Genomic DNA, 13,122 nt, shown 5'->3' with positions numbered 1-13,122 from the left:
GTTGGCATGGTCCAATAGTCTAAAATAAAATAGTAGATATAAACAGAAATGTGTCACTAAGTATCTTACATGTAAATAGATTAAATATTCCAGTTAAGAGACAAAGATTGTTTGGATTGAGTTAAAAACACTCTAGCATCCATATGCAAAAGAATGAAGTTGACCCCCTACTTCACACCATATACAAAAATTAACTCAAAATGGTTCAACAACCTCAATATAAAAGCTAAAACCATAGAACTTCAGAGGAAAATATAGGAGTACATCTTCATGACCTAGGCTTTAGCAGTGAATTCTTACATATGACACCAAACCATAGGCAACAAAGGAAAAAGTAGATAAATTAGGCTTCATCAAAATTTAAAATTTTTGTACTTCAGTGGACATATTAAGAAGGGGAAAAGATAACCTATCTACTGCAACATGGAGGAACCTTGAAAACATTATGCTAAGTGAAATAAGCCAGACAGAAAAGAGCAAATATTGTATGATTCCATTTACATGAAATATCAATCGTAGGCATATTCATAGAGAAAGAAAGTAGACTGGAGTTTACCAGATTGTTGGAGAAGGGGAGAATAAGGAGTTAATGGTTAATGGTTACAGAGTTTATCTTCGGGGTGATAAAGTTGCTTTTTTGTTTTTTGTTTAGATTGAAGTATAGTTGATTTACAGTGTTTTAGGTGTATAGCAAAATATATATGTATATGTGTGTGTGTGTGTGTGTGTGTGTGTGTGTGTGTATTGTTTTTCAGATTCTTTTTCATTATAGGTCATTACAAGATATGGAATATAGTTACAGTGTCCTGTGCTATACAGTAGGTCCTTGTTGTTTATTTTTTTATGGTAGTTTGTACCTGTTAATCCCAAATTCCTAATTTATTTCTCCTGCTCCTCCTTTCCTCTTTGGTAACCGTAAGTTTGTTTTCTATGTTTGTGAGTCGGTTTCTCTTCGGTAAATAAGTTCATTTGTACCAATTTTTTCTTTAGATTCCACATATAAGTGATATATTTGTCTTTGTCTGTCTGACTTTATTTAGTATGATAATCTCTAGGTCCATCCATGTTTCTTCAAATGACATTATTTCATTCTTTTTTTTTTATGGCTGAGTAATATCATATTTTATCTATATATCTATATCTGTATACCACATCTGCCTTATCCATTCATCTGTCACTGGGCATTTAGGTTTCTTCCATGTTTTGTTGTTTTAACATAGTGCTGCTATGAATATAGGGGAGCATGTATCTTTTTAAATTAGAGTTTTTGTTTTTTCCGTATATATGGCCTGGAATGGAATTGCTGGATCATATGGTAACTATATTTTGAAGTTTTTAAGGAATCTCCGTACTGTTTTCATAATGGCTGTACCAGTTTACTTTCCTACCAACAGTGTATGAGGGTTCCCTTTTCAAGATGATAGTGAATAGCACTCTTTTAAGAAATGCTATGTTACTTTCTCAATGATGATTTAATGGCACATAGGAGAGAAATGTATGTTGAATCATTATGTTTTACACCTGAAAATAATATTGTTGTACATCAGTTATATCTAGATTTTTTTAAAAAGAGATGTATGAAAAAACAGAACATAGATGTCCAATTCAAAAAATAAAAATCTAGGTGACAAGTCATAGCTTGAGTTATGCTTTAAGCAGTGTAACTTTTATCTCATTTTTTCCTCTGAAATAAAAAAAAATGTAAGTACCATATAGTTGGCATTTGTAATGTTTTCAAGACATTACTTTATTAATTCATATGTGTTTGAATTACATAAGGAAATAAATATCCATTTAAATAATTAGCCTTTCTAATTTGGAAATAGCAAACCTTTGTTTCACACTAGATTTGTGAATTTGTATTAATGCAGTTAAAGAACAACTTCATTCTATGAAAAATAAATTTTGTCTGTCACATTTGATACTGAAAATCAGCCTCTGTACACCAGCCCCAGTTTGAATTTCAGAGAAAGAGTTTGGATGAAGTAGAAAAGAATAGCTTTATTGCTTTGCCAGGCAAAGGGGGCCAGAGCAGGCTAATGCCCTCAAAACTGTGTCCCAGGGACTTCCCTAGTGGCGCAGTGGTTAAGAATCTGCCTGCCAATGCAGGGGACAAGGGTTCAAACCCTGGTCCGGTAAGATCCCACATGCCATGGAGCAACTAAGCCCGTGCGCCACAACTACTGAGCCTGCGCTCTAGAGCCCACAAGCCACAACAACTGAGGCTGCGTGCTGCAGCTACTGAAGCCCGGGTGCCTGGATCCTGTGCTCTGCAACAAGAGAAGCCACCACAGCAAGAAGCCTGCACACCACAACGAAGAGTAGCCCCTGCTCGCCGCAACTAGAGAAAAGCCCGCACACAGCAACGAAGACCCAAAGCACCCATAAATAAATAAATAAATACAGACATACAGACATACATACATACAGTAAATATTAAAAAAAAAAACAAAAACTGTGTCTCAGTGTGGGGGGGGCGGTTTGTGAGGAGTCTTATACTCAAGGGGAGGGGTTGCTTATAAGGATCTGGGTGCCTGCAGGACCTGCATTCCTTCAGTGTAGAGATCATCTGGTGTCAGGTGGTCTCATGATAGGATTCTGTGGTTCTCGAGGTTATCGAACTGTGACCTCTCTGGAATGAAGAATGCTTCATCAAGCAGTTAACATCTTCCATTTGGTGGGGGTTTTCGTACTTCAGAGGAGCTCAAAAATACTGATATGTATATTCCTTGAGGAGGAACCAGTACCCTGCTCCAAAGCTGCACTGTTGTTTTTGTACTACTCCTCCCTGTCTCTGCATCCCCTCCCTTCCTCGATTAGGAACTGTTTGAACCTGCCCTTTGGAACTCAGGGAAGGTCATGGAGGCTGAATGAAGCTTATTTCCTACAAACAAGAAACGAGGGACACAGAAAGGGTTTTGTGCCCAGGAGTCCCACAGGGCCTGGTTGGTTTCACATGGGTGCTAAAATTGGGGCAGATATTTTATTTTAATGTTAACTAGATGAATTGGATTTAATTTTGTATGCCCTTTTTTTTTCCTTCAATAATAAATTCTAGTGATTTCCTAAGTTTTTACCTTAGGAAACTAGAAAAAGAGGAGCAAATTAAATCCAAAATAAGCAGAAAGAAAGAAGGAGTAAAAGTTAGATCAGAGATCAGTTGAATTGAAAACAGGAAATTAATAGAGAAAAGGCAACAAAACCAAAAGCTGGTTCTTTAAAAAGATCAATAAAATTGATACACCTCTAGCCAGGCTTCCAAGAACAAAATGAAAAAAGAAATAAATTTCTAATAATCATAAATGAAAGAAATGTCATGACTACAGATCCCATGGATAGTAAAGGAATATTATGAACAACTCTATGTTAACAGATTTGATAACTTAGATGTATTGGACCAATTCCTTGAAAGACACAATCTACCAAAACTCACACAGGGAGAAATATATAATCTGAACAGGTGTTTATCTATTAAAGAAATTGAATCAATAATTAATACTTTCTAATACCAAAAGCATCAAGCTGAGATGGTTTTATTGTTGAATTCTAGAGAACATTTAAAGAAGAAAGGATACAAGTTCTCTATAATTTCTTCCAGAAAATAGGAGCTTAGAGAACACTTCCTATTTCATTCTGTGAGGCCAGCATTACCGTGATACCTTGACAGTGAAAAGACAATCCACACTAAGATAAAATATTTGCAAAACACATATCTGATAGAGGATTTGTATCTGAAATATGCAAAGAACTGTTAAAACCTAACAATAAGAAAACAAACAGCCCAATTAAAAAGTAGAGAGAAGATCTAAATGGACAGCTCACCATAGAAGATAGACAGATGGCAAATAAGCATATGCTCAACATCCTATGTCATGAGGGAATTGCAAGTCAAGACAACAATGAGATACCAGTTTGAAAAAATCTATTAGAATGGCTAAAATCCAAAACACTGACTACACCTAATGCTGACAAGGATGTAGAACAACAGGAACTATTCATTGCTGGTAGGAATGCAAAAGAGGACAGCCACTTTGAAGAGAGTTTGACAGTTTTTTTACAAAGCTAAACAAAGGCTTACCATACCATGTAACAGTCATGCTACTCAATATCCAGGTGAGCTGAAAGCTTCTGTCCACACAGAAACCTGTACATAAATGTTTATAGCAACTTTATTCAAAGCTGTCAAAAACCAGAAGGATCCAAGATGTCTTTCAATAGGTGAATGGATAAACTGGGGTACCATGGAATATTATTCACTGTTAAAAATAAACTGTGTAGCCACAAAAAGACATGGAGGAATCTTGTATGCATATTGCTAAGTGAAAGAAGCCAGTCTGAAAAGGCTACATACTGTATTCCAACTATATGACATTATGGAAAAGGTAAAAATCAATGAGTGCCAGAGTGGGAGTTGGAGTGAAATATGAGTAGGTGGAGCACAGGGAACTTTTAGGATAGCAAAGCTATTCTGTATGATACTGTCATGATGGATACATGACATTATGTATCTGTTAAAACCTGTAGAACTATACAACACAAATCTTGAAACTTAATGAAACTATGGCCTTTAATAATAATGTATCAATATTGGTTCATAATTTGTAATAAATGTTTCCATACTGTCTTCGTCTGCTCCAGCAGCTATAGGGGAGAAAAAATCATTTTCCCTCCACCCTTCTAGGTTCTTGGCCGAGACCAAGACAGAATGACAGGAGAAAAACAAACATGTATATACCTCCTACATACATGGGAGATACCCAAGAGAAAAATGAGTGACTCTCCAAAATTGCCCAAGCTATCATCTTTTATATGCCATCCCCAGCTAAAGAGCAAAGAAGATTGGGGTAGAGGTGAGATGGAGACCACTTATGGGAATTTACGAGGCAAAGCAAAATAAACAAGGGTATAGTTGTTATGCAGATTTAAGTATAAGCTTTCTATAGTAAGTTTTATTCTTCCTCTTTCTGGTACAGAGAGAGAGAGATACCTTTACAAATGGATATTTCCCTTAGAAATGTAAATATCCCTTATAAAAGGATAACTTCTATTAGGTTTTCAGAGCTTCTCCAGTGTCTGCTGTTTCTTAAAAATAACCAGCTCAAGAAAATCCTTATGCCAAAGGGGCATATTTTGGGGTGCCATATTCTGTTCCCCTTCCCAGCCATAATAAAATAACATAACAAGTGGCTTGAACAACACAAATTTATTTTCTTACCGTCCTGAAGGCTAGAAGTTGGAGGTTAGGGTTCCAGCGTGATTGGGTTCTACTGAGGACTCTTCTGGGATTGCAGATGGCCTCCTTCTCACTGGTTCTTCACAGGGCAGAGAAAGAGAAAGCAAACACTCTCTTGTTTCTTCTTATAAGCACACTAATCCCACCCACTGTGAGCCCATTCTCATGGCCTCATCTAAACCTGTCTTCAAAAGAACCCATGTCCAAAAGTCATCACATTGGTAGTTAATGCTTCATCATATGACTTTTAAGGGAACACAGTTCAGTGCATAGCATACACTAATGGAAGCTATTAATAAGAGAAATCGTGTGTTGGGGGGTGGTATATGAGAAGTGTCAGAACTTTCTGCATAGTTTTTCTGTAAACCTAAACATCTCTAAATAATAAAGTCTATTAAAAATAATAACAAGGCTAAAGATTATGAATTTCAATTTCAGAGAGATTTAAAAATAGATGACATTTCCTTTGATATTCACTGCCCAATAGAATGCTAAATATGACAAGAACAAGCCATGTCCAGTCAGCATTCACCATGTTCCACCTTTTGGTCTTTCTTTTCCTTTTTCTGCCTTCCTTGAAACTCTCTACCTTACTTTAAATGTCACTATTTTCCACCATATCCTTGTTTCTTGTTTGGTCCTCCACTTTTCACCTCCTACCTTTTCTCTCTCTTTGACTTCAGTGGACCATAAAAATAAAATGTGAGCTTCCATAATAATGAATCTGTAATCTGATTGTCTTATACTATAGTTTAAAGCTTCAGTTACCTTAAAAAAATACAAAGTATCTGAAAGTCAGTAATGATCTGACAGTCAATAAAGGGAAGATCAATAAGCACATAAAATAATTTGTGTATATCTTATTGTAAAAAATCTATAGATTATTATTTAGTTTGTGTGTGCCTGTATCTGTTTTTTGTGTGTTGAAAATAGTATTTCTTTTGGGTTGGGCATATTCTAAAGTCAGGTTTTTTTTAAAGGTAAAATTCATATAACGTAGAAATAACCATGTTAAAGTGTGCCATTTAGTGTATTTACAGTGTTGTGCAACCTCTATCTAGTTCCAAAACATTTTCATCAATCCAAAACGGAATTCTGTACCTGATGAGTCACTGCAGATTTCCCCCTCACCTGAGTCACTGGAAACTACTAATCTGCTTTCTGTTTCTGTGGATTTGTCTATTCTGGGTATTTCATTTAAATGGAATCTTAGGGCTTCCCTGGTGGCGCAGTGGTTGAGAGTCCGCCTGCCGATGCAGGGGATACGGGTTCGTGCCCCGGTCCGGGAAGATCCCACATACCGCGGAGCAGCTGGACCCGTGAGCCATGGCCGCTGAGCCTGCGCGTCCGGAACCTGTGCTCCGCAACGGGAGAGGCCACAACAGTGAGAGGCCCGTGTACCGCAAAATAAATAAATAATAAATAAATGGAATCATAGAATATGTGACCTTTTGTATGTATCCATTATATGGATAGACCACATTTTGTTTATTCAATCATTAGTTTATGAACATTTGTGTTGTTTCTACTTTTGGCTATTGTGATTAGTGATGCCATGAACATTTCTGTAGAAGTTTTTGAACAGTTAATTTTTTTTTTTTTTTTTTGCGGTACGCGGGCCTCTCACTGTTGTGGCCTCTCCCGCTGCGGAGCACAGGCTCCGGACGCGCAGGCCGAGCGGCCACGGCTCACGGACCCAGCCGCTCCGCGGCACGTGGGATCCCCCCGGACCGGGGCACGAACCCGTGTCCCCTGAATCGGCAGGCAGACTCTCAACCACTGCGCCACCAGGGAAGCCCTGAACAGTTAATTTTAATTCTTTTTGGTATATGACTAGGAGTCGGATTGCTGGATTTTATGGTAATGCTAGGTTTAACTTTTTGAGGGACTTCCAAAATATTTTCTACTGTAGCTGCACCATTTACATTCCAACAATAATGTACAAGAGTTCTAATTTCTCTCCCCATTCTTGCCAACACTTTTGTCTTTTTTTAAATTATAGCCATCCTAGTGTATGTATGAAGTGATGTCTCACGGTAAAATGAGGTTTCCTCCTATAACTTACTCTATATGTTAAATTTATGTGCAATTATTAATATGTTAGTCTATTAAAATACAATAAATGTCCTGCAGATTAAGAGAGTACTATAGTGCTTCAACAGATCCTTCTATAGAAATATTGTTTTGACATTTTAATATTTAATTGTGCTTAATTTGAGACAGATACATTCATTTAGAACAGGAATGCCCATCAGAGGAACTCTTGGCCATGCTGGCTTTTGAGTTTGCCATAGAGCCTTCTAGTTTGATAGAATACATAATGTCCAAAGTGAAAAAGATTTAAAACACAATATGCTTGATTTTGACAGAGTGCAAAGAATGATTAAATAAAGATATTAGCAGTCGTTAAGCCGAGTATCTGGTCATTATTATCAAATACTGCGTGAATACCTCCAGTTAAATGAATATGAACAGCTATCTCATAAGATAATTCATTCCTTTCTTTTTCTTTTTTAATTTTATTTTTGGCTGCGTTGGGTCTTCGTTGCTGCGCAGGCTTTCTTTGGTTGCGGATATGGGGGCTACTCTTTGTTTTGGTCCGCGGGCTTCTCGTGACAGTGGTTTCTGTTTGTTGTGGAGCACGGGCTGTAGGCGTGCCAGCTTCAGTAGTTGTGGTACGCGGGCTCAGTAGTTGTGGCTTGCGGGCTGTATAGCGCAGGCTCAGTAGTTGTGGCGCACGGGCTTAGTTGCTGCGTGGCATGTGGGATCTTCCTGGACCAGGGTTCGAACCTGTGTCCCCTGCATTGGCAGATGGATTCTTAACCACTGCACCACCAGGGAAGTCCCATTCATTCCATTTTAGACAGCTCCGTTTATAAACTTAAGTTCTTCTGTATGCTAGGTTAATAACTGCTGTCCTTGAACAGATACTAATTGGATCTTGTTATTCTCTCTAGCTACAGGTCCATTTTTTCACATGAAGACAGCTACCATATCCCCTCAAGTTTTCTCCTTTTCTATATCTGACACTTCTAATTCTTTCTACCCATCACATTTCAGAGTTCTTATACCTTCACTGTTCTACTTGCTCTCTTCTGGATGTGCTCTAGTTTGTAGTCATCCATTCTAAAGGGTATTTCTCTAGATATTATCTGATCCAAAGAATGGAACTAACACATAAGATGGTTTGCATGCTCATGATAGGCCTGTGATTTAGATATGTGTGTTCCCTTTCTGCAAGTGAATAAGCTTAGGCGCAGACAGGTAAAGATATATTCCCAAGGTCATAGAATATGTGGAAGAAGTCCAGTTCAGGTTTAACTGTCTGCAAAGCTATACTCTTTTCCTTAATAATCATAATACCAATATTGATAAACATAATAACATTTATTGCACAGGTAGAATATACTCAACACTGTACTAAGTACTTAGACTCCCACTTAAGCCTCACAGAAGACTTGTGAGGTAGAGATTACTATTTTTACAAATGAGAGAATTGAAGATCAGAAAATTCTAATAATTTTCTAAAGGCCACTGAGAGACTAGTGTAGTCAAGATTGAAAACCAAATGTGATTCCAAAGATTGTTCTTTTAAATATTATACTGTTCTGTCTATGCTGTTCCATGATATAGTTGATATTTCAGTAATTAAGAGCACAACTACCAGGTGTTTCAGTGTTCTAGGTCTATATAAAATAATACATATGATTAAAAATATACAATTTACAGTTATTACAAATTTATTATTAATTTTTCTTTCATTTCATTTGATGCAAAAACACTGCTGATTTGACTATATATTGATATAGCCTTTCTGTCAGTATTTAGCAAAATACCAAAAAGAAAGGGTGACTATATTTAAAACTTTGTTTTCTTTTAGGTCCACCTCACTCATTTAACCGAGATGAGACAATAATCATTGCTTTGGCATCAGTCTCTGTATTAGCTGTTTTGATAGTTGCCTTATGCTTTGGATACAGGATGCTGACAGGTAAAAATATAATTTTTTGTTTTGTTATTTATTAAACATGTCATTTAATCAGAATTGATTTTATTTTATAAAAATTCATCATGGTAAAAAACATCTCTGTGCTGTGGTAACCCCAGAGTCATCCTTCTCTCTTAAACTTTTTGTCCTAGTTTTTATGAAAGGTTTCAAACATATACAAAATACCTATTACCCAGCTTCAATGAGTATCACATCTGTATATCATCTATAGCCCCACTCACCACATGCTTCCATTCCACTGGATTATTTTGAAATAAATTGAAGGTATAACTTATCTGTAAATATTTTAGTATTATCTCTGAAATATAAAGACTTAAAATATATATAACCACAATACCATTTTTATATCTAAAAATAACAGTAATTCCTAAATATCATCAACTGTCTAGTTGGTTCTCATAAACTTTAGATTTGACAAGCTTTTTAGGAAATCAGCACCCATTCATTCATTCAAATAACTTTAATAAAACCTTCTTTAATGTTTCTGCATATTTCTTAGGGTTTTATACTGGGTGTGTTACTAGAACAATCTCCCAGAATTCAGCTTTTGTGTTATTCATTTTTCATCTTCATTTATGGATGATTCCTAGTTTAGTAAATAGTTTTATTCCCATTGACGTTAGGCATAAGTCTTGCTGTCTATCCTTCTGTAGGTCTTTTTTTAACTGTCATATATTAAAAAGTGTAATAAAGATTTTCTTTTTAAGAGAACCACACATTAGCAGGTTCTTTTTCCTATTCCTCTAGGAGACCGTAAACAAGGTCTTCACAGTATGAACATGATGGAGGCAGCAGCATCAGAGCCCTCTCTTGACCTAGATAATCTGAAACTGTTGGAGGTAAGATTGCTTTCAGATTACGGACTGTTTTTTCTGCTCTCATAGTATATCTGAGACGGGGCTTCCCTGGTGGCGCAGTGGTTGAGAGTCCGCCTGCTGTTGCAGGGGACACGGGCTCGTGCCCCGGTCCGGGAAGATCCCACATGCCGCGGAGCGGCTGGGCCCGTGAGCCATGGCCACTGAGCCTGCGCATCCAGAGCCTGTGCTCCACAACGGGAGAGGCCACAACAGTGAGAGGCCCGCATACTGCAAAAAAAATTAAAAATAAAAAATAATAGTATATCTGAGACAGTGATTTCATTAACTCATTCATTTATTCAACAAGCATTATCAATTTTGTGCCAAGGCCTATTCTAGGCACTGAGAATGTTGGTGAACAATACAGATACATGAGGCTTATATTCTAGTGAGAGAGAGGCTACAAGAGGTTAAATAAATGAAAGTACAGTTGACCCTTGAACAACATGGTTTTGAACCGAATGGGTCCACTCATACACAGATTTTTTTCAATAGTAGATACTATAGTACTACACCATCCACAGTTGGTTGAATCTATGGATGTAGAACCATGGACACAGAGGAACCATGTATATATGAAGGGTCAACTATAAGCTATATGTGGATTTTGGACTATGTGGAGGGGTTGGTGTCCCTAACCCTCACATTGTTCAGAGGTCAACTGTATATTTCAAGTAGTAGTAAGTGCTATGGAGAAAAAAAAAGCAAATGAGATAAGAAAGTTATGGAAAAGGAGTTATTAAAGAAAATATATTTAGAAAGGAGATGATCATTGAATACAGACTTGAACAAGAGTATGGGAATAAAGACATCAGATTCTGAGAAAAATGTGCTAGACAAGCAATTCACAGTAGATGATGAATAAATATTCCTTGTCTGTGTATATATTGTATATTGTATAGGTATATATGAATATTATGTTTTGTATAGAATTAAATTTTCATTTGGTAATATCTCAGAACCTGTGTTAAAAGTCTTACCATGATGAATGTTTTTATGATCTTTATTAGGATAAATTAACTAAACCAGAGACTGCTAAATAATAGATCTGATAGATTTGGTTATATAAAACATTTTAAGAACCTTCCATTTGGGAGAAAAATATAATAAAAGTTAAAAGCAAAATTTGAAAAAGGTATTTCAACACATAAACAATTGATAAAGAGATGGTAGAAATCAACATTAAATAACCAGTCCATCAAAAATAGACAAAAGAGATGAATTATCAATTCACAGGAGAAGTAAGTATGCCTAGTAAATGTATAATAAGATGTCCAATTTACTAAACTGGAAAAAATACTAATTAAAACCATTAGGATTTTATCCTGGACTGAGTAAAAGAAACACTCCCAAACATTGCTGATTTAACTTTATATTGATACAGCCTTTCTAAAGGGCAGTCTGTTTGTTAAAATTTAAATTAGAAATAGTGAATGAAATATAACAAATATCCTTAAATGGTAAATCCCTAACCTTTTTTTCAGTAAAAAGTCAGAGAAATCCCAGAAGCCAAAAATGAAGAGAACAGTTGCATCTTGCTGGGGGGTTTTTGAGTTATTTTTTATTGTACTGTATTGTACTAGATATTGTGAATGTCATATTGTGGAGACCCTGTATTCTGTTAGGTTCTTCTAAAGTGTGTTCATTTCGTTGTTTATTTTAGTAGGTGATTAACTTGGTTGGACATATTGCAAACTCATCTCCTGAGCTGAAGTTTAGTTACTTTTTATCTTTAGCTGGAGTCTGTCCCATGCATTAATTGGGTTTCCAACTCTCTGACTCTCCTTTTTGGGATTCTCCCTTAATTTTCCATGCTGTGGTTGCCCCAAATTCTGTCCCCTGCTTCCTGAGGCCAGAAAGATTTTCTATCACAGTTTCTGCTCCACTATGCAGTGCAGATTTCAGCCTGCTCACAGGCTTAAAGCTATAAAAATAAGTAGCTCACCCTATGCCATTCCTTTCTTCCAAGTGTTGACTCCCCTCAGAACCTATCTACTTTTGTTCATTCTCCAGCATTTTTAGATTTCTTTTTAAAAATATTGTTCAGGGGCTTCCCTGGTGGCGCAGTGGTTGAGAGTCCGCCTGCCGATGCAGGGGACACGGGATCGTGCCCGGGTCTGGGAATATCCCACATGCCACGGAGCGGCTGGGCCCGTGAGCCATGGCCGCTGAGCCTGTGCATCCGGAGCCTGTGCTCCGCAACGGGAGGGGCCACAGCAGTGAGAGGCCCGCGTACCGCAAAAAAAAAAAAAAAAAAAATATTGTTCAGAGTTTATAGTTGTCATCTGAGGGAGGGCTGGGTCTGGTAGGAGTTTCTGAGCCATATAAGATGCCAAATTTATTATTTTCTTGACAATGGAGTTACTCAAACTAAGCAATAGAGATCTGGTTGCATACATATGGATTTATACTTTATTATTTAGTAAATTTGATTGTTAAGTTGTGATGAAATAATATCTTGCTTTCTTCAAAACAAATTTACAGCTGATTGGCCGGGGTCGATATGGAGCCGTATATAAAGGTTCCTTAGATGAACGTCCAGTTGCTGTAAAAGTGTTTTCCTTTGCAAACCGTCAGAATTTTATCAATGAGAAGAACATTTACAGAGTGCCTTTGATGGAACATGACAACATTGCTCGCTTTATAGTTGGAGATGAGAGAGTCACTGCAGATGGACGCATGGAGTATTTGCTTGTGATGGAGTATTATCCCAATGTAAGTTCTTCATAAAAAATATACTGACATTTATGTCAGTCAGATTTGTAGGAGGACCCCTGTTATGTAGAGTGTTGCTGGTTTGCAAACTGGTTATTAATGGTCTACAATGACATAACAATTTTACTCCAGAATGTGAATGAAACTGTTTAGTCCCTACGCACTTACATCACACTGTCTCTGTCTCTGTCTGTCTCTCTCTCTCTCAGCAAGACTTTCTTGATGAAGGAAGCAGTGAAAGAGTTGAAAATACTTTTTTTTCTGCCTTAAGTTGATAAATAAAAGATGCATCTGGGGCTTCCCTGATG

General features: G+C 37.0%; 1 protein-coding gene across 1 annotated transcript in view; it reads left to right on the top strand.

Moving 5' to 3' along the window:
- BMPR2 (bone morphogenetic protein receptor type 2) overlaps positions 1-13,122 on the top strand; it is a 201,411-nt gene that overhangs the window by 147,031 nt on the left and 41,258 nt on the right. Inside the window, exons 4-6 of the mRNA XM_060016280.2 lie at positions 9,114-9,224; positions 9,990-10,081; positions 12,584-12,814. Of these exons, the coding sequence (XP_059872263.1) occupies positions 9,114-9,224; positions 9,990-10,081; positions 12,584-12,814 (434 nt within the window). The remainder of the gene's footprint in view (positions 1-9,113; positions 9,225-9,989; positions 10,082-12,583; positions 12,815-13,122) is intronic.

The sequence above is a fragment of the Delphinus delphis genome, chromosome 7 (genome assembly GCF_949987515.2).
Source record: "Delphinus delphis chromosome 7, mDelDel1.2, whole genome shotgun sequence".
Classification (NCBI taxonomy): Eukaryota; Metazoa; Chordata; class Mammalia; order Artiodactyla; family Delphinidae; genus Delphinus; species Delphinus delphis.
The sequence above is the reverse complement of the archived record's forward strand: the minus strand, read 5'-3'. Positions and strand labels throughout refer to the sequence as shown.